Source organism: Pseudopodoces humilis, chromosome 17 (genome assembly GCF_049639895.1).
Source record: "Pseudopodoces humilis isolate 2021_Gansu_Grassland_sample_001 chromosome 17, ASM4963989v1, whole genome shotgun sequence".
Lineage (NCBI taxonomy): Eukaryota > Metazoa > Chordata > Aves > Passeriformes > Paridae > Pseudopodoces > Pseudopodoces humilis.
The window spans coordinates 11267224-11290282 of NC_142216.1; the positions used below are offsets into that span (position 1 = coordinate 11267224).

The 23059-nt window shown below is 36.1% G+C and overlaps 1 protein-coding gene across 5 annotated transcripts in view; it reads right to left on the reverse strand.

The window, feature by feature from the left end:
• GABRB2 (gamma-aminobutyric acid type A receptor subunit beta2) overlaps nt 1-23059 on the reverse strand; it is a 139147-nt gene that overhangs the window by 17966 nt on the left and 98122 nt on the right. For 4 of the 5 annotated variants that reach the window (XM_088063612.1, XM_005523477.3, XM_005523476.3 and 1 more), the window contains 3 exons: nt 7005-7142; nt 5554-5706; nt 2132-2376 (listed from right to left, as the gene is read on the reverse strand). In XM_088063612.1, coding sequence (XP_087919738.1) covers nt 2132-2376; nt 5554-5706; nt 7005-7142 — 536 coding nt within the window. The remainder of the gene's footprint in view (nt 1-2131; nt 2377-5553; nt 5707-7004; nt 7143-23059) is intronic. The other variant, XM_088063613.1, reaches the window with a different exon arrangement.

Here is a 23059-nt window from a genome sequence, read left to right on the forward strand (position 1 = left end):
ATGAAAAAATTACATAATATTTGTCTCCCTTTAACAGATAAAATATTCACGTCCATTAAATATTAATATGTTTTCTTGCTGCTGGTCAAACAACAAGAACAACTGTCAGCTCCTTTCCCTCTCCCCAGAGCAGTCTCTGCACAGCAGGACAAGTTCTCTGTTCCTCTCCTATTTGATTCTATTGCTTAAAGGATTGCAAGACTGATTACCAGATCACAGTGGATCTGGATACCACAGTGAAACTGCCATAGACTATTAACCATGCTGGCCTAGTATATTAACTAAAATGCTCAGTATAAAGAAAATACAAATATAAAATTGTTACCTGTGTTCCACAGGATACCTTGTGTCAATCCTGTAAGATGGTAAATTTCTGCAAGTTATTGAATTAAATTTACTCTGCCTAGCAAATTGGATTTGCATACCAGTTGGTGCTTTCAAATTCTTTTCATGATCAGCAATTTGCCACTGGACTTCTGCTGTTCTGTTACACAGCTGAAAGATCTATTGTATGAACAAGAATATTGAAAAAACAAGTGAAGCAAAGTGTAAATAAAAATATACCTCAGCTGGTGGTAGAACTCTGACACTTACAGATCTTAAATTTCCAGTGATGTTAGAGGGAAGACTTCAGGTAAATGCAGGTCTAGTCTTAAAAAATTACTTGAAGGGTAGTTTATAGCAGTTTTTTTAAAGTGAAATTTAATTTTAAAGAAAGAAAAAACCTTGAAAAATTAAATAAAAACTCATAGTTGTTTTTTTTCATTGCTGAAAAATCACCAATAGAAATAAAAACATGTTACACTGTCTTCATGAACTTTACAATGCTAAAAGATGATATATGGTAACATAACATCAAAATTAAAATCATCATCATTATGAGTATGCCTTCATTCATTGAAGTACGTTTCTCTCCAATAAAAAAAAAAATTAAAAAAATGAGTGAATGGATGAGATCTGAACCATGGCAATATAGCTGTCCTCCTTAAAAGACTATAAACTATAACTTACAAAGCTATTTTGTGCTATCAACATGTGATGGATTTTTGGAATAAGTTGCTCTTTTGACTGCAGGCCCACTCTGTGTGTAGAGGCTCTAAACAAACATTAGAAATTTCATTACTAGAGCTGTATGAAAGTCAAGTTTTCAACTGACAAATAATCCCTTATTTTTTCTAATACAGATTTTTTTAAAATTCTGACTTTGATTTTTTCTCCTTGGATTGTCATGATGAATTACAATTCAAAGAGCTTCCCCTGACAAAAAAACCCCAAAACAAAACAAAAAAATCTCACAACTTCCTCACCCCTCCAAAAAACCCCCAAATCTCCAAAGATAATTCAACCTTATTTAACTTTCCAATTCTGCATGTGTGTGAAAGTTTATACATTTTAGACTGAAAACATTTTTGCATTCAGCACAGATTTGCCACTGTGTGAAATTCATCCCAAAATGGTCAAAGTGATAAATTACACGTGCTATATGATAAGTGACCCATTTTCATTAAGTGTAAGGGATATTTTTCCCAGAAGCGTGTATCTTGGCAAATATCTTTTCTGCCTCAATTCTCCATCCCTAGAGGGCAACTTTTATATTCAAAATTAAGTATACAGCACTTTGATGGTTTATTTCTGAGAAATTCCTCATTAAGTCAATAGTATTCTACCCCCTTATACATTGAAAGTATGCAAACTTGTCAAGCTTTAAGGACTTCTGTGGCAAATATTTCTTATCTAGCTCATCCAAAAGATTTATGAAAGCAGGTTAAATTGAGGTCTTAGTTCCAATGTTCCATACAGCTTTTACTAGAATATACAGCCATCATTTTGGATTTATTCCTTTACAAACAGATAGTACATATTCAAGTCTACATTCTGACTAAGAAAACATCTCTCACTAAAGCTTCACTGACCACATGCTTTAGAAACAAGTTATTCAGCTTTCCAGGCTAGAGGGCAGCGATCACTGCTGAGGTGGCTAAGTACACTGCTCTGTAGAGCTAAGACAAGGTCATCATAATTCCACTCCACTCATTTTCTACAAGAAATTACATTTTAAAGCACTGTCTGACAGAAGTGAGAGTCTGCCTTTCTGGGGAAATGCTAAAAATTTATCCCCATTACAGCTTACCTTATTGACGTCCATTCGCAACTTCTCATTGTTGGCACTGGCAGCTTTTTCTGCTGCTTTCTTTTGACGCTGAGGTCCCCTGCCAAAGAAGATGTAGTTGACCAATGCATACTCCAGCAGAGCCATGAAAACGAAGACAAAACATCCCATAAGGTACATATCAATGGCTTTCACATATGGAATTTTGGGAAGAGTCTCTCGAAGATGGGTGTTAATTGTTGTCATTGTGAGCACAGTTGTGATTCCTGGAAAAAAGAATTGAGAAGTCTGGTGATTCAAATAATTTTAATTTATTTTCTAGGATAGTAATTTATAATATTTAAATGCTAGAGTTGAAAAATAATTTTTTGTCCCCTGGTGGAAAAAAGATATCTCTAACCTCTGTCCATATTCATAGAATCCTAAAAAGGTTTGGGTTGAAAGGGATCCTCAAAACCATCTAGTACTATGGGTGGGGAACCTTCCACTAGACCAGGTTGCTCATAACCTCATCCATCCTGGCCTTGAATGTTTCCATGGATGGGGAAGCCTCAACTCCAGACAACATGATCCACTGTCTCACTACACTCACAGTGAGGAATTTCTTCCTAAGATCTAATCTAAATCCAGACACTGTCAGTTTAAAGGCATTCCTCTTTGTCCCAAGTCCCTCTCCAGCTCTCTTGGAGCCCTTTTAGGCTCTCAAAGGTGCTCTAAGGTCTCCCTGGAGCCTTCTGTGCTCCAGGCTGAATAATTCCAACTCCCTGTCTTCATACAGAGAGGTGCTCCAGTCACACAATTATGTTTGTGACATTTCTCCAGCCTGTTAAGGTCCCTCTGGATGGCATCTCTTATGTGGACAGCATCACACTGCTCAGTAACTTGCTGAGGATGCCCTCAGTCCCATTGTCCATGTTGCTGACAGAGATGTTAAGCAGCACCAATCCCAACACAGACTCCTGAGGACACTTGTCACTGGTCTCCACTTGGACATCAAACCATTGACTGCAACTATTTAAGTGCAACCATCGAGCCAGTTCCTTATCCACTGAGTGTTCCATCCAACAAATCCATGACTCTTCAGTTTAGAGAGAAGGATCTCATGCATAATAGTGTCAGTGCTTTGCACAAGTCCAGGTAGATGATATCAGTTGCTCTTTCCTCATCCCACCAGTGTTGGGACCCTGCTGTAGATGGCCACAGACATTGACAGGCACAACTTGCCATTAGTGAAGCCAGGTTGGCTCTCATCAATCACCTCCTCAGGTTCCATGTGCTTTAGCATAGTTTCCAGGAGAATCTGCTCCATGACCTTGACAGGCACAAAAGTCAGAGTGACAGTTCCCAAAGTCGTCTTTTCTTCCCCCTCTAAAAAAGGGGGTGTTTGCTTCCACTTTTCCATTGAATGAAACTTCACTGGAGTGCCATGGCTTCTCAAATATGATGGAGTTTTAGCCAATTCATTTGCCAGTTCCCTCAGGAGCTGTGGATGTATCTCATCAGGTCCCACAGACTTATGCTTGGGATCCCCAAGTTCCTTAGATGGTCTCAAACAAGATTCCTTAAGCAGGTGGTTCTTCATTCTCCCAGTCCCAGCCTTTGCCTTCTGCACCTTGGGCAATGTCCATGAGAGCAAGGCATTAAAAAGGCATTCAGAACCTCAGATCCTGGGTATCCAGGCCTCCTGCTTCCTTTCAGAGGACCGTCGTTTTCCCTAATTGTCTTTTAGCACCAATATACCTATATAGAAGCTTTTCTTGTTGCCTTTCACATCCCAGGACAGATTTAGTTCTATCTTAGGGCTTTAGCTTACCTAACCTGATCCCTGGCCGCTCGGATTTTTTTTGTGTGTATTTCTCACAAGCTATGTGACCTTGCTGCTACCCTCTGTAGGCTTCCTTTTTGTGTTTGAATTTTTTCAGGAACATCTTGTTCAGTCCTTATCTTGGACTTGGATTTTTTTGCATAGCACAGAAAACATTACACCTGTAATAAACTGAGCTCAGTCAAGCAGACAGTAGTTGGATTCCATAAGTGTATTTTTAAGCAGTTAAACTGCAACCTTCTGTAATGAGTCTCAGTTAAAAATTACAGACTACAGTCACTTTATTTTGCTTTCCTCCAACATTTTCAGGATATCTCAAATTCTTAAGGCAAAATGCTACACAGAAAGATCTGGTAAAACTCATTCTGTATCTATATTCTATATACATTATATTGTATAGTGTTAAAATTTCAAATTCTCAATGGCATATTTTATGGGGATTTTCTTATTTTAGCTATTCAAGAGCTGTACTGGCAGAAATCAGTCTGATTTAGACAAAATTTGGCAGTAGATAGAGATACTTATTTTTGTAACATGCTCCTTATGATGATGGGCACAGAATAAACAGACACAAATGGGACTAGTGAGGAGATATAGAAATACTCTAGAGATTAATTAGGGAAACAGTTTTGCTTTTGGAATATAAGGAAAAAAGTAATCAGACTCTTACAATTGTTTAGGTTGCAAAATACCTTTAAGTTAATTGAATCCAATCTTTAAGTCAGCATTGCCATGCCCACCACTAAACCATGTCCCCAGGCAGCAGGTCTACACATCTTTAAAATCCCTTCATGGATGGTAACTCCACCACTTCCTCTGCCAGGGCTGGAACTGCAACGATTTGGTGAAGAATTTTCCCCTAGGATCTAATCTAAACCTTCCCTGGCATAACTTGAGGCCATTTCCCCTTATCCTTTTCACTTGTTACGTGGCAGAAGAGACCAACCCCCAGGTGGCTACAACCTCCTCCCAGGGAGTTTTAGAGAGCAAGGAGGTCCCCCTGAGCTTCCTTTTCTCCAGGCTGAGCTCCCCCAGCCCCTTCAGCTGCTCCTCATCAGTCCTGTGCTCCAAACCCTTCCTCAGCTCTCTTGCCCTGGACACTGGACACACTCTGGACACACAGCCCCTCCATGCCTGCCTTGAAGTGAGAAGACTAGAACTGGACACAGGATGCACAGCCTCTTCCCTCAACATAAGGACAAGTCAACTATACAACCCTGGTAAAACTTTATTTAATTCCTGAAAGGAAAAGCAATTTATAATCCATATCACAGTGCTGAATGTGTGTTCTGGACTGCCATGGGCAAAAGCAAACTAAGTGCATTCTTTTCAGAGAAAAAACAAGTAGGAAAAGAACAACGAAATATATTTAGGCAATTAGGCTAATTTTGGTTACAATATTATACAGTTAGCTGATTCAGACATGAAATCACTCTAAGTTTTATTTAAATTCTGATGTTTTAAATGCTGATTCAAATAATACAAAGCTTAACAAACCAGACTTATACAGGTCTAACATATACTTTTTTATTTTCAAAGCATGCATTATCCACTCAGCCAGAAGCTAGAAAAACCATTCAGCTAAAGCACACTGCATGAGATGTGCAAAAATGCCTACCTAAAGCAACTCTTGCAGCTGAAGCATCATAATTAATCCAGAAGGAAACCCAGGACAGGATAGTGATCAGAATAGAAGGCATGTAGGTCTGCAGAATGAAGTAACCAATGTTTCTCTTAAGTTTAAAGCTGAGAGACAGCCTTGGGTAGGCACCTAAAAGAGAATATTTGTATGGCCATAATTTATTTGTATAATGCCTGAAAACATTTTTCTGTCATTTTGGTTTTATTTTTTTTTCATTTAACGTTTAGTACACTCAGAGCTGAAAGATCCAGGATATTCAGCTGCAGAATTTCCAGCAAGAATTGGAGTCAAATAATCTTTTATGTTAAGGGTACAAAGATGGTCTACTTGCTTATCTGCTGGTAATCATAACATCCAACAATCAACAGCCAAAATACATGTCAGAGCAACAGAGCACAGAAATGCCTCTTCCCTGAAAAACTCTCATATGCCAGCTTCAGTGTAACCTTTATCATCAACTTCTCCCCAAGAAATGCAACACTCATCTTTTGTCAGAAATAATATTATTATTATTCCAATAATAATAATAATAGAAGAGGAGGGGAGGGAGGGGAGGCAGAAATATTATAGTGTATGAAACATTTGTTAATATGAGTGCCTAGAAATCATTCTTCAAGTCCCATTTCTGCTTGATTTTGAAGAATTTGGGATCTACAATCCTTCTATAGTCCCTCCGAAGATGATTTCTACCCATATTTGGAAAATAAGTTTTGAAGATAATTTTTTTTAACACACTTAATGGGTTTCTCAAGTAGGTAGAAAACATCTCCTAGTAACAGTCCAATCCAACTCTTGCCTCTCTTGAACAATTTAATGTCATTGAAATATGTTAGTGGAGTTTCATTTTGATTTTTTGTTAGTTTTTTTTGTTCTTGGGGTTTTTTTGTTTGTTTTTGTTTGTCTGCGTTTTTTGTTTTTTTTTATTTTTATTTCATGAAATCAAATCTAATTTTCTGCTTCTTCTCAGAGAGCATCTTTTCAGCCTTCTGCTAGAACAGCCTAAACTGGAAATCCTGGAACAAGCATTTAAAAGATTTTATATTGAAGACAAAATAATTAGTCTACTACATCTCCAACTTGGAAAAAGGAACATCTAAAAATACATAGAAAAAGGTTCCTAAATTTCCTACACTCTGTGTTGGGTTTATGGCACAGAGGTACACAAGTGGCTTAAGCAGTTTTCATAGGTAAACAGAAAATACAGCTCAGTTGATGAGCCTTAACATGACATCCCCTCTTCATGTGTTAATGAGTGATGCCTTATACACTACGGAAGCTGTAATAAAAACTTCTGCTTTCCAAGTTCACAGCTGCTGCTCTATGTTATTCCTGTTCCTGAAAGTTTTGCTCCTCATTTGCACACTGAGAATTAATCCAGTTTCGAAAGTCTTTAAAAGAATTCCCCTTTTAAGTTCCCCTCTACAAACCTGTAGAGAAAACAACATTCTTGGTGATAAGCTTGTAGTCTACAATGGAGAACTGTGGCAGTTCGATCTTTGTCACTCCTGTGACTGCATTATCACCCCCACGCCAGTAAAATTCAATGTCATCTGTTGTATAGCCATCTATAAAAACAGGAATAAACAAGTGAGATACACAAATCTTCTGACATCGTGAGGAACAGCTCATTAACTCAAGTAATATAAAATATATTTATAAAATTTAGCTATTTATAAACATACAGACACAGATCATTCCAAATATAACTTCAAAAGGCAATCCTAGGTGTATTTTAATATTTGTTGGGTATTTTTTTTTAAAGATATATTACATAAATGTATTAACAAAACAGACCTTTAAAATCAAATTAAGTCTACACACATTCCATCTCTAGATAGCAGCTGTACATCAGCTTAAGGTAACTTCTGATCCCAAGGCTGGATAAAATGGCATGAGTTCGCTGTAATTTCTGTCCCTGAGCTGAAACATCAGCGCCAGCAATGTTTAGTTTTTAGTCGCAAAAAACAGCATAATTCTTTTTCAGAAATGGCTTTAATGCAGTAAAAGACAGCCACATTCAGTGGGGCTTGTGAGAGGCCTCGTAGGAACCAACTACAGCAGATGAAACACCTATCAGTGGCAAAAAAAAACATCCACGAGGTATCAACCAAAGGAAAAAAAATTCCCATCACCCAAAAAAACCATGCCAGAACACAGCACATGTTCACACAGTCATAAAATGTATCCATGAAAAAGGAATCTGGGTTCCCAAATGGCAGCTGAGCCAAGTTGCATGCTTGGAGTTGGTGTGCAGAAATGATCATGAGGCATCAGAAATAAATCTACTGCAAAACCACAAAATACAATATTCATTAATATTTCATTATACATTAATCTAAATACTTTTCTCATGAAAAATTGTAAATAAAATCAACTAAAACACAGAATAATGACTATGACTTTTTTGCAAATTGAGATAACAAATATATAAAACACCTTGATTTTAAGTCCTCACTCACAGACGAAGGACAAATTTGTACACTAAGCACCATTTTACTGTGCTCAAATACCACTGAATTTCAAGGAATAATGCATAGAATCTATAAAACTGTTCCTGTGCATCATTAATTTTTTATAATCCAAGTAGAACCCAGGTTTACAGCATTAGTGGAAGGCAAGCAAGTTTGAAGACATGAACCAAATAATCTGTAAAAACACTGACACAACTATAAAAATCTATCTATTGCACACAATTTTAAAAGTATTTTGGTAGATACATTTCTATAGTACGTTGACAGCAATTCCAGAGTTTTGTGTAAGTGACTCTTTTACTTTCCTGGTCACAAGTTTGTCTTCAGAAAAGAGGCAGACAGCTTACGTATGTTTCCCTGTCTAGCAACACTTTATATTTGTCATGTCTTTCTCTAGGCTTTCAGAGAGAGAAATAAAATAAAATCTAAAATAAAATAAAGTCTAAAATAAAATAAAGATGAATAATCATATTGGCTGACCTTCAGATGTAAAAGCAATTTACTCCATTTTATGAAAAATATAAAAGAACATCCTTAGAAAGTTCAGGAAGATTCATACTTTTTTGGAATATCGTCAAGCTTTGCTGATATTCTGACATCTACCCTGCCTACCAACGGCAAATTCCAGATTCTAATACCATTTACTGTTGTGGTGGGATTAATCAAGGTAATTTATTTAATTCTGAGGTAACTAAACTATTAAACTTCACAGCTAATAAATCAATATTTTATTTTTATTTTATTTTATTTCTGAAAAAAAAAACAAATGGCAAAATAAGTTTCAGAAGGGAAAAACCCCACTTTTCTATGTAATAGAAAAAGTTTATAAAAGGCCTAAATGGCTTTTTATTTGGTTGTATTTTTTAGAATATCTGTTAGAAGAACTTTTTTGCTGAACTGCCTATGAACAGTTTAGCCTTGAACTGTCTAATTATACCAGGGTTCACACAAGAGAAGCCCAGGATGTACATTCCAGCTGGCTGCCAAATGCTTCAGCACTACCCTCTACCAGGAAAACATGGTTCAGCTTCTCCCTGGATTCTCACCACCTTAACACTGAGCAAACATTGACAACTACTTTTTAGGAGAGAAGAATCCTTGGAAACTCTCACCCAAAAGTTCAAACTGAATTTTCCAAACTCCACAGCTCTGGGTGGCTTTGGGGAGAACTGAGCAGAATTCCCTGTTGCTTAAGGGATTTAACATTGGGCAAATGGTAAGCTGAGACAGACACAGAATGACAAGACTTGTTAATACATATCAATGAGAAAAATTTCAGGAAGTGTCTTTAAGCTTTCATTAAAATACTTCTCACTCTTTCCAAAAGGGACTGGATCAATTATCCCATTCATTTCAGAGCGTGGAGAAGAGCAAAGAATATTATAGTTATCTGCAAATGAATGCTCTTGTGTACTGCTAAAATACCCAAAGATAATTTGCTATAAGTCTAATATTTGCAAAACATCTGCCAAAAGAGAGAATGGGCCTATTCATGTCTCTAGTGGCTGTTTTAAAGTCCAATTACCTGTGGCTATAATAAACTACTTCTGCAGATATCTGGAACTCAAAACAACTCTACTTACAAGTTAAAATTATTTAAAGATCAACCAATTTAAACTAGTAATAAGCAGTCTAGACAAAACAATCTTGACAAGAAAAAAAACAAGAATTAATAAAATCAGTTCAATACTTCTAAATTATCAGACCACATATTGGTAAAGTCGAAAGGAAAGCGTGCTAAACCCAGAACTGTTCCAAGTAATCTTTGCAAGAATGATTCAGAACACTATTTGATTTAGACTGTAAAACAACTGTTGGGTTACTATATATTAAATTGTATGTAGCTCTGCTGCCAACAGAGAACATCTGATTGATTGCTTTTCCCTCAATAATTTATATATCATCAGCAGCACGATTTACTTCACGTTCAGAAAGTTCAATTTCTCATTTCTGTCATGCATCACATGCTGGCAGTCAACCAAATCAATACACTGTCCTCGTAATATGGCACCAATCCTGAGAGAAGCAAAGCATTCCTGACTCCTAGAGAATGGAGCTCTCTGGAGAATGGGACAGGGAGTTTATCATCATGCATACACTGAGGCATGACAGATGACGAAGCACTGTAGTGGAAAAACAAACAAGTAGTAGAACATAAAATAAAAACCCCTTCACATAGAAACTATAAAAACATCATTTTTTTTCCCAGCCTATTAAAGACAAGTCAAAAATAGGAAATTCTTCTAATACAAACAACCTAAAATGAAAGCTGAAGCATTACTGACTGAAAATGGAAATATTTAGACACAAGACAATTATTAGAAACAGCATACAATGGAAGAAAAGAAGCAAATTCTTCTGAAAAACTCAGGATTTATAAGGATTTACTGCCTCACAATGCTGCAGTTTATACATGACAGCCAGGAGATATTTTACATCTATATATCTACAGTGTGCACTGTGTAGGAATTCAAGTGCTCCACATTACTGACACTATGACAGCACCTGGAGACTCAAGATAAGACATCTGTTAATTTTTTTTGGAAGGGGGTGAAGGATGGAAATGACATAAACATGCAAAACTGTGAAAGTGTGCCTAAAACAAAGGGAGGATTCTGAGGCTATGCTCTAATCTCTCTCTGCCCTGAACCACCAGAAATTTGTGTGAGCTTGGGCAATACATGCACACATCCTGCATCACCTCTGAGCAAAGGAGAACCAGTTCAGCACTGACCAGGACACACAGGAGACAAAAGCATCCTGGTGGCAACTGTCTAAATCCTACCTCCAGCTGCTAAAGCTTATCCAAATAACTTCCTCTAGTTACAACCTATATCTGTGATTCTGACCTTTGAGAGCATGGAATTATGATGAAGCACAGTTCAGCTACTTCATCATTTTTGCTGAGCGGGTCTGGGGACTTGTTGAAATGTGGGATCACACCACCCCTTTGATTGCATGAGGTATTTGTCTTTTGCTCACCAATAAAAAACATATGAGAACTCAGTTTACAGCAGATTTTGGATTTAAATATTACAAAGCAACCATTTACAAGATGAACACCATATACCTGGTGGAGAATAACAGAGTCACATTATACACATGGTATTTTTGGAGAAAAAAAACCCCCACAAATGTACATTACTATATACAAAAACCTGTGGCCTTATAGATAGGGAATGAGTAACAAGCTACCTAATTTCTCCTGCTATCAAATGGATTTTTGTTGCCTAGCCACTCACAATATAGTAGCTTCCCAAAATAAAATTGAGAGAACTCATCTATACCCAAGTGAATGTTTTGATTACAAATATACAAAATATTGTTAGCTAGCAATCATAATACATTAATTTATATAAATGCAGGTCATAGAATTTCAGAGTAATTGAAGAACTTGACATCTACAGGCCCTGTAAAATGAAATGAATACTATAAAAGAAGTATGAAATGATTAATCCTGTTCATATAACTGACTGTAGAATACCTTTAGTAGCAATATCTATTCACTGCATTAATTTTTAAAGATATAACCACTACTCCCTCCTTTTTCAAGATTTTCTTTAGCAATTTTGCATTTACACAGAGTAAACAACAAAATTTCTCAAAAACTTTTAAGTAACATGCAAAGCATATTTTGAAATTCTGAAGCGTTTTAGATCTCTCAGACTTGTTTCACTGCATCACTTCAGCCTTCACTTATTCAATTCACTTACATAGCCAGAAAGAGTAAGTTAGAAGTGTTTCTTTGAATTTGCAGAGATGTATAAAGCTGAGGAGAACACAAGACATGAGGTGCTGAAACCAGTTGGGTAACACAAGGATGAGTAGGAAAAACAGAGTTTGTGTGCCAGAGCAATTGGAAAAAAGCATGTCAAACTTGTTACCTTCTTCTCTTTCCCATTCCCTCTAAATTCTGTCTTTCCAAATAAACCATTAAAATTCTTCTTATATTTCACTTCAAAGGCATTTTCCCTTAAGGCTCTGAGGATTTGGATACAAAGAGGATGTACAATTTTCTGACTGCAGTGAAATTCAATTGATTTTTAGATTAAATTGTCAACATTCTCAAAAAACAATCATCTTCAGGTTCTACAAATGGCTCTTTACTGGGGAGAGTCAGAAATCTTATGCTGTAATTACTATATACAGCTATTTAAAAAAAAAAAAAAAGTCTTTTGATGAACAAGTGAAAAAACAAAATTGATTCCAGGCTTTAGAGTAGGATTTTCATGATAGCAGAATCAAATTTAGTTTTCATGTAGGTACCTCAGGCTGATTCTTGCTTACAGGAAGCCTGGTAACTTACAGAATAGGTATCCTGGTGGAACTCATTAATTTTTTGTTCCCCGCCTTAATTATTTCACTGAAAATCATTCATACTTTAGAGGACTTCCTGCAAAATGCTTTCATAAATGTATTTCTACTGCTACAATATTTCTAAGAAAAGAGAGATCAGAAACAGATAAGGAGATCTGTATCCAGGCAATAATATTCAAAAACTTTTTATCTCCTGGAACACAGCAGTTTCTTGCAATCTTTTGATTGATCTAAATAGTTTGAATGATCTAAATAGTTGTTGGACTGAACACCGTGGAGATCCTGCAAGCCCAAGAGCTCCTCAGCCAGCAGAGACAGAGCATGTGGAACAGAATGTGCCTGGTGGAAGGAAGGTCTTGGTGGCTGACTGGCACAGAGATGGTGCCACGGCATCAGAACCAAGTTCCTTCTGGACTCCAGGGACAGCTAGACACTCTCTGGGTAGGCTGGAGCACAGATCTTTCCCACATCCTGCACAAAAGTACGCTCTTCATCTTTTTCCTTCTGATTTCCATCGTCCTTTTGTCCTGCAGACCATGTGCTATGTTTGTGCATTAAATACATCCCAGAACACAATGAAGTACAACACATCTGGCTAAGTTTTATTCATTTAACTGGCTAAGCACAGGGATTTCCATCACTATGGAAATTATGTATCTGATTTCTGTAGCCATACAAATATAGATAACCATGCATGTTTTATACACTACACAGAAACATCCTATCCCCTATTTCTGACACAGTTCATATTACCTATCCCACTTATTTCATTTAGCAGATGACCTTTTCTGAGGGTAAGGTTGAAGGCATTATGTCAGCACATTGATTAAGTCTGGATCATCTTGAAGGTTATTACAGTGTAGCATGGGTGACATTAAGCAAATAGGTGAGGAAAACATGGGTGGCAACAGTTGTCAATATAAAGTTAGAGCTAAACATATTTCTCACTTCCACTACTATTAAAATTACAAAGGAAAAAAATCCTTAATCTTTAAATTAAAAAAAAAAACAGATTAGTATACATTAGACTTCTGCAGTGAAGTTTATTATTTCCCTATTACACATACCACAGAAAAAAGGAGTTCTGGAACACACAAGTAACTGCGTGAGACATGACAAATCTGTCCTAGATATAAAAGATGGTGGGAAGCTTAGTTTAATTTGCAATTAAAAGTAGACTATGGTAGAAAACTGTGAAACTCAATATTAAGAAACCAAATAAAATGAACTATTTTCTTAAATCTCAATTTTATTGCCAGTGACACAGAAGAACCAAGAAATTTACTTTCACTTCTCATAATGGTAGATCTTCAAGGATGCAATAGGAAATTGCAATATGTAACCATGAAGATGATATCAATCATTTCTGAGGAAAGCAACATTTAGGCAGAAATAAATTTCTATTTAAATGTGAACTGATGTAAATAGGATAAAAACGAATACATGAATACTTAAGTGATCTATTTCAATGCCATTAAATCACAAAATGAACAGAACTCAAGTGAAAATAACCATTGAGAAAAGACAAGTACAATCAGGTATGAGCAGGCAATGGGCTTTTTATTCCCAGAATGATCAACAAAGTGAAAATACAAATTATTTCCTATGCTTAAAGACTTTTTTACTATATAATTTATAGATACTTTCTTCCACATTTAAATCAATAAAAACAAGCCAAAGTTAAATAAAAAATAAATAAAAAAATACCTTCAATAGCATACTGGCATCAAAAATTGATTACAGGGGAACAAACATTTACCCTAGTTCATGAGATTTAATCTCAATCAGATACAAAGCACACGTCCCAGAAGGCTGAACTGGGAGATCTACATGGAAGACTGAACTTGGAATGTCAAAAGACAACTCAAGGTCTGCTTGAACCTTCTGCCATACCCAAACCCTCCAGTTTAAAGAGCATGATAGTGAAGTGCACATACTTTAATAAACATAGCTAAAAATGTTCACTGAACAATTCAGTAAATCAGTGATGCCTCTCATATATTAACTGAATCATTTTATAAAGTGCATAAATTTGCATAGGTAATCTCATCAACCCAACAATCAAATATGAAAACTCTTCTGTGTTTTTAAATGAGGGATATGTGTAAGTAATGATTCAAATAGGAAGTACTGTGTTCTTCTGGCATAATATTATATAGTCAACTTGGGTGTAGAGGGAACAATTTTTTGTACTTTGATGCATATATATATATATATGTATTATATATATACACACACTGAATTTTTCAACTGTATTCTGGAAAGATATTTTTGAAGATTGATGGAAGTGTCTTAACCCTCAACTCTATAAAACTAAACACTGTTTCTACTCTGAAAATAATTATTAGCAACTGTCTTCTGTTTTTGAAAGGCCATATTTCAAGAACAGAACTTCTATAGTAAAATGCACATCCATACTGAGTGGGTGTAAATGACAAATTATTTTCTCCTATCTCCCTTCAGTAAGGACAAGCCTCATATAGGGAAACCAAATACTTATATTTGCATCCATGAATTTCCTCACTGCAACCTTTACTTCATGATTTGAACTGATTTCCTATACTTTTATCTCATTTGGCTACATTAACTAATTTATCCATAGGAAAATTGTTGTCCAAAACAATTTTAATGTGATCTGGAAATTCTGAAGACCATTGAATATTGTTCTCTTTTAGACAAAAAAATCTCAGAACTTACTTATTTCAGAGAAGACTTCATGAAAAGACTGTGTATGCTGTTTGCTCTTTTGTCTGATTTAAGAATTGTTCTTTTTGAAACTGGAAATAAAAATGAGGGGTATACCTAAACAAATGAATCAGCAAGGCATCATCTCCACAAGCTCAATTTTTAATACCTTCAATAGCTAAGACCAAATGTTCTAAGCTTCCTGCAACCCACTATCAGCCTACATTTTGAATGGTGATGCACATTAAAAAAAAAAAGGGAGGAAAAATGAACAACATCTGGCAACCTTAACCTTATTTATAAAATTGCATTAATACTCCACTCTGCTTAATTATTCCATAGCTGTATTAAAAATACAAGGCCACAAAGAGAAAAATGCAATTTGTAGAAGAAAGCCCTTATGTTTGTGGCTGTGACATTTTTCAATTTAGAAAAATATTTACTCATTATGATATGCCAGCTTGCAATGCAGTGTGAGGTCATATTCTCCATCTTTGCCTGAAGGACATCTCAGTATCTGAAACGCTTCTACTTTTATGTAAAGATCTGGTTATGAAGGTTTAGGAACATTGGTCTCATACAATGTCCAGCAGGAACATTCTAAAACCTGTTATTGCCAAGAGTGAAATGTCATTAGAATATAAAAACCCCCACAAGTTTTTACACATGTAGAATAATGGTTGGGTTTGGACACCTAACTGAACCTGCAGAAATTAATTTTCTTTCAGTAATAAACAAGATATAATTAATGCTCCTAAAGTCAACTACATGTATAGATTGGTGAACTCTTTCCTATCTGGATAAGTCTTCTGTCATCAACAAAATTTTTGAGGATAATTACATGTACTTTTGATGTAGAGAACTATTTATACAGTACCATGTGAATGAAGTTTATAGGAACTTTAATTATAGACCATGATATTGTTAGAACTACATCATTATTTTCTAAAAATTGCAATAATCCTGTAACATTTCTAGATGTCCTTCACACAGCTTGGTTGATATCAGAAACCGCATCGCTGCCTCCTCAAAATATTTTAGTGGGAGTTGTGTCCCTCAAGGCTCAGAGGACTTTCCTGCAGGAAACTCTGTTGTGATACCTCTATCAGAAAAGACAGCACAGGTTTGTTGGCAGTATCCCAACTACTTTCCTAGGATGCTGAAAGAGTCCTGAATAAATTTTTTTGACACCCATTCCTCCAGCTTTTAGAAATGGTACGCAGAGGAAAGTTATTTGGTGGGTAACAAGATGATAATGGTTGTGGATGGGTATGCACAAGGTAGCAGGAATTGGAAGAGTTTTAATAGGAGATGGGGACAAGGCCAAAGGAGAATGAAAGCTACTTCATCTCTCTGTATTTATCTGTCACAGGAAATTAACCCTGAGAGCCTCAAACACACAAAGCAGCTACTTCTGTAAATCTATGGCAGCTACAACCTCATCCCATATTTTTTTCACTAGAAAAGTTCACTTGCCCTAGTCCAGTTTAAAGTTTTGGCTTTTATGTACCATAACACCGTGTTAAATCCTGCTCTATAGGTTATGTAATGTTTTACTAAATATCTGGTATTCTCCTCTGATGTGCATTGATGTACCATACTAGTACATACTAAGTACCATACTAGGTTTCATTACATTTCATAAGTTTATAAGTTCACAAAATCGTGTATAACTTTTCTAACATTCACTTTTTTTGTGAGCTGCAACTCCAGGCATTGCTTGAGGCCATGCCTATTTCATGAAGTAGATGTGACTGAGATGAGACAATGCCAACTCTTAAAGGGACTTTTTCCTGCAAGCAGATTTTAACACACTGTTGACTTTTATTCTATTATTCTTTTATTCTTGCTATTTCTCTAGCTCTAGTATTGTAACTGTGTCAATATGCAAATATATATTACATAAGGTTGCCTCTTGGGCTGGAAAAGCAGGATATCTGCATATAATTGTTCATTAAGAAGAATCCAGTGCAATATTTTAACATACATAAAAGAAAATCAGCCTCAAATACAAAAAGAACTACAACTTTTGCTCAGAGCCCCATGTGGACTGCACCTCTCTCGTGCCTTTGAAATAAATGGCCTTCTTCAGAAAAAAACAAAGAGGAAAAAACACATGAATAATACAATAATGTATAATGAACCATGCAGCAATGGAATATGTTGTAATTAATACTTCATGATCACTATACTTTCCTGAAACAACTGCATTAATCATTCTTGAAGGAGTTATGAGTCAAATTCACCTCCAAGCTACAAAAAAACCAAAACCAAAACACCAATGTAACTATTTTCAGCTTAAGCTACAGCATTTCATACATGTCTGTCTGTTCCTTATTTAAAGTGCCTTTTCCTTTACACAGTGACATTTATTCCTAGCTTTTCATTACAACCCAAGGCTTATGTGCATCACACATGCCATTATTTACATTTATGTACCTATTTTCTAAATTTGTCTTTCCTTTGGAAGTGTTATCCTGTATGTGCCTGTGGGATCAGAAAAATTGCTGCTTGTAGGGAACATATTGTTTCAGTGCAGAAGTAAGAAACTGTAAGTACAGTGAGCTCTGCTATCATAAATATGAAAATTAGATTCCTCCTCTGCTCTGAAGCATCCTTGGTGTCCAGGAAGCTGTCATGGCTCAGGAACACATCCATGAGGCAGGTAACTAACAGCCCCCTTGTAAACATGGTTATCAAACCATTGTCCTATGTGTGGTGCTCCCAACTTTGCATCATTAAATTATTGCTGTACTCTGTTTATATTACAAGTACATGCATGCTGTAGTCTTTATAAGGAAATATTTTATTACTATTATTGTATAAAGCAACTATTTGTCCAAAACTTAAAATGAAAGCCCTCTTGTGTGGCAAAGAATAAATACAAAACAAAACATCTTTGGAAGACATTGAGTTGAAGATAGTTATCCCTCTCACAGGAGTTTTATCATGTCATTGTGTCACAAGTTAGAAGTGGGAACACTGAAAAACTGACCTGTCCCACGTGGCTTTTAACTGCCACTGTGACTTGGAACATCTCATGAAGCTGTTAGACAAATGGAAGGTATGCAAGCCCAATGTTTTCCTGGGCACAAGATCTGTAATAGCACCCAGTTTGTGTGTAGAGTGCTGAAGCTAAGAAATACTTTCATTACCTTCCATGTACCAAGCACAGATGCAGAAAGACAGGCTGAGTCCAATTCTTGCTTTTTAAAGTATCAAGATCTATTGAAACAAAAGTGTTGCCAAGTCAATGGGGAAAACACAGGACACTTTTTCTTCAAGGAAACAAAAAACTGTCCAGGTCTACAAACTCATAATAATGCAGTGCTGTTTAAAAACTGTCAGTACAGATACCTGCCAAGGACAAACCTGAAAGGGATGAACTGGAGCAGCTCTCCCTGGAGGCCCATTAAACTCTTCATTTGGGTGGAACTGCCTGGCCATTGGTAACGATAAATACTAATGAGTGCCATAAACATAAATGCATGTGACCAGAAAGAATGGGTCACCCCCAACAAAGGATCCATATTCCTCTGGTCACCATGGTGAGTACCAGAAGCCCACCAACAGGAGGATGGAGAGGAGCAGCTCTCTGAGAGGATGTACCACATTCAGTTGTGGTGATTTAAAGAACCTTTACACCTCCTTGGGCACACCCTAAACTCTCCATGCAGTTTACTCTACACATGGCTGAGATCACCAAGAGAAAGCCTTCCAATATCAGATTACAAAATACACCAACACCTATAGAACACTTAAAGGACATAATATATTAAATGCTGAGTTTATTTCCAAGGTTTGTTTTTTTGTTTTGATTTTGGATGGAATTGAACACATAGAAGGCAGCCTGCCATCTTAACTACAATTAAAAAAAAACAATTAAAATCTGTGCTGCACTTTTGTCCTCTTCACTAACCCAAATGTACTCATAACCTGTCCATTACGGCTATTTGCTGCATCATTAAATATAGAAAATAGCTCAATATTGTTAACATTTTCTGTAGGATCACTACACTTGGAAGAAGGTTAGCAGCTGAAGATATGGAACTCATATAATACCAATAGTTAAAGAGGATACTGGTGAACTAGCAAGGAACCCATTTAAAACAGCAGAATACGTTTAAACAACATTTTTCTGCAAACATATTTAAATATATGCCATATTTAATTTTTGAATATCCAGATTTTAAAATGTGTAACCACTCTATATAGCATAATTACACAATCTAATACATAAAGCTATGAGTATAAACAAACAGCTAGCCACAGTCATTCGCTACATAACTTAATATTAAGTATATAAAGAAAGATCCCATATAAGTAATATTTAATATTAGGAAAAAGGAAAAACAGGGAGTCATTATCAAATGTGTAATTGTTGTACATGATAATGGCAACATTCCCATGGATTTACATCAGAGCTGCATGTCCAGCAATGATGCTTTCTTTGGAAAAGATTTTTCCCTGGCTTTGTTGAGAATAATTTTATAAGTAAGCAGAAATATCAGAAGCTGCACTTACATCATCTATGCTCTGCAGAATTACTTGTGTCAATATTTCAGAATGATTTGTAACTCAGAAACCTCAAGGGAGAATTTTGGTCTGATGAAAGGAAACGATACAGGGACAGTTGCTCAGATGGGGTTGATTATCAATAGATTCCTGAGGGTTTACATCTGTTGAGGATCTACCAATAAATGTTTTCCACACAGAAAAGTAATCAGAAAAAATGTTGGGCTAATCCTGGCTACTTATTTTCAGCTATTTTTACCCTCACAACAACACTAGGCTGCATTAGAAACTTCATCATATGAAAAACAGTGTGATCAAGGGAAAAATTCTAGTTTGGAAAGGTTAGATATGTTTCAGAACTGAAATTAAAGGAATGCAAAAATCAAATAAAATTTGAAAAAGACAAAAAACTATTGCAACAAAGAAAGGCCATTCTTAAAAAGGAAAGCTAATTAGAAACATAATAGGAAAATCCAAGTGAAAAAATTTTACTTTCTGCCTTTACTTCAACTTTGGTAGACTAGAAGCGTTTATGGCTCTATTTATACTTAAATTCACTTAAACTATATATTTATGGTACATGCAAATTAATTCATAGTGTTATGAAAAGCTAACTTGTCTAAAACATAGAGAAAACTAGGTTTAGTACCACACTTCTGCATCATGAGAGCACTCTTTCAGCTCAGTTTCTTTTGCAGTCTTTGTACTGCAGCACTTTCTTTTTAAATTAGTTCCCAGCATGGACAAAGGTGGGCTTTTTTTTTTAAGAAAGAAACACTTGACAATTCTACAATTCTTTATATTCCCCAGAGATAATTATCTAACACAGCTTTTAGCAAAAAAAAAAAAAAAATATCACTTGAGAAAACTAAGGGAAACCAAGATTGTGTTTCATGGAGCTAGTAAAATTAATAAATTCTAAACCACTTCCCAAATTATCATTACATGTATTAGGGGTTAAGGAGTATTCCAGCTACCAATTAAATGCAGCCATTTAATAGCACAAAGTAGCCTCACACAACAATTTCTGGCATACATTGAGGAATACAAAATCCAATTAAAATTACAGGGAGAATTTAGCAGGGAAGAATTTAATTAGCAAAGATAAAATTTTGCCAGAAGACTGTTGCTAACACCTGTTCTGAAATGACAAAGAATATGTAGTAACAAACATTTGGGTCATAATTTGTCTTGCATTTGCTAGACAGTTCCACCAGTCACATTTAGATCCTTGTTCCCCTTACACTGGGGAAGCGCTGCTTTCTCAGCTACTACTGCTGCTACAGAAGTCTCTGACTCATTCCAACATCCTAATCCAACCCAAGCAGTACTGCTGGAGCACTGAAATGCTGATTTTCATATTTCCGTACACTTTAAATCCCATTTATTTGCATCTTTCACCTGCCCCCTGTGAAGCTGCAGAACTTCCCGTAAGCAGCTGTGAGTGGCCACAGGGACACAAGAGTGTGGCCACAGGGACACAAGAGAGTGGCCACAGGGACACAAGAGAGTGGCCACAGGGACACAAGAGTGTGGCCACAGGGACACAAGAGAGTGGCCACAGGGACACAAGAGAGTGGCCACAGGGACACAAGAGAGTGGCCACAGGGACACAAGAGAGTGGCCACAGGGACACAATGGTTTTGCCCATGGCACATGGCAGGGTGGCAATGAGCCCCCCCGAGGTCGTTCCCTTTGTCAGAGAACAAGGTCAAAACGGCAGGGAGGATAACCAGTGAGTGAAACTGGCTTCCTCACTGGGATGGGTTGGGAAATGTCCTGTCTGGGAAGAAAGTCAAGAGCACCTTCCCAGCCATATTTGCAGAACCTAGAAAACTCAGTTCTATCATATTTTTCTAGTTGAATTAATTTAAGATTTTCTTAAATTCCACTCTTTACCCTTTTGCATGCCCAAAGTAGCAATGAGGACACTTACTTGCCTAAAGATATTTGAACACCTCCTGAAATACAGATGACTAATTTTTTTAAGTGTCCCCAACAGTAGAAATCTTAAAAATTAACTAAAACCATGAACTGAATCACCACCATTTTCTGTTATATTCTTCTGGTATTTTTTTTTTTTTTTTTTACTTGCTTAGGAGAAAGTTGGTATTTGCTTTGATACACATGCAAAACATCCCTGGAAGCATACCCTTCATTTACAATTCTAAAAGAGATATATTGTCTAATAAGAGCATTTTCTACATCTGGCGAGTTGTTATATTCACTAACATTGTGAATTAAAATCCAAATTCAATTCTACTATCTATAATGACTGCAGTTAATATTTTTCTCTAGGTTCACTAGCAACTTCATTATCATTAACATCAAGTCACTGGACTACCTCACTGATGAAAGATGAAGCCACTGATTAAGCTGTTCATTATATCCATCAGCATTATACTTATGAGTTAAAATCCTATCCTATTAGTGATGAAAGGAAAGGAATACATATCAGAAGCCCAGCATTAATGAACCCTACTGTTAGTAAATCCACATGTAGCTGCACTGCAGGACAAATAAAGCATCAAGATTAAAGGTTTGAGCTTTGACAATTACATAAATAATGAAAGAGAAAATAATTTTTAAAGCCTCTAAGCAAAGAGTGTTTCAAAACTCATTTTTGCCTCAAGGCTACCCCTTGAATAACAGAAATATAGAGTACCATTACTGTAATTCTCACATGAGAATTTTACTTCAATTTAGAAAATAAATATTTTCATCATAAAATGAAGGTGTATGCACAGTATTGCTTTCAATTAATTTTACTGAAAGCAAAATAAAGCCTTTTGTGATTTGGGAAATTGTGATTTAAATTTATATATTACTGGTTCTCCAAGTTAAGTGCTACAACTTAGGGTAGACGAAATAAAAGAAATTACTGGTAATCCTGAACAGAAAAAAGAATGCTTTAGAAGTCCATCTCACCACGCCATGCAAAGCAATAGAAATTACTGTATGTTCTGAAGTGGTTTTATTAAATATATTTGGCTTTAACAAATTTGATATATTTTGAAATTTTTTGCTTTTGTAAAGTTGCTTTTACACTGGCAAAAGAACCTCCATATGTGCTGTGTGGCTGCTATTTATTTGTGCACTGTGGATTTCCTTCCAACCCACTTCTCACCTAGAGCATTTGGTTACCCTAACTCAGCTCTCAGTCAGCAAGTGACTTTAATTATCTGCTGAAATGTGGCTGCCAGCACATTAAAGAAATGCCTCAATTCCTGTGTGTGCACCTAGCATCAATTATAACCTGCATCTATAAAATCAGGTATTTTAATTCTTCCTACAGCATCGCTGCTTTTAAATCCCTGCAATATGTAGGAGTCAACAATTTGAAGAGACTAAAACATTACTTAAGATACCTTAAAGGGGGTTTCAGTTCTAAAAATTGAATTGCTCTTTGTCTGACAAAAGGCACACTGAATAAAGAATTGTAGCATAGGTTTGACTATCCACTTTCCATTATTTTCTCCCATCAGAGAAGATTT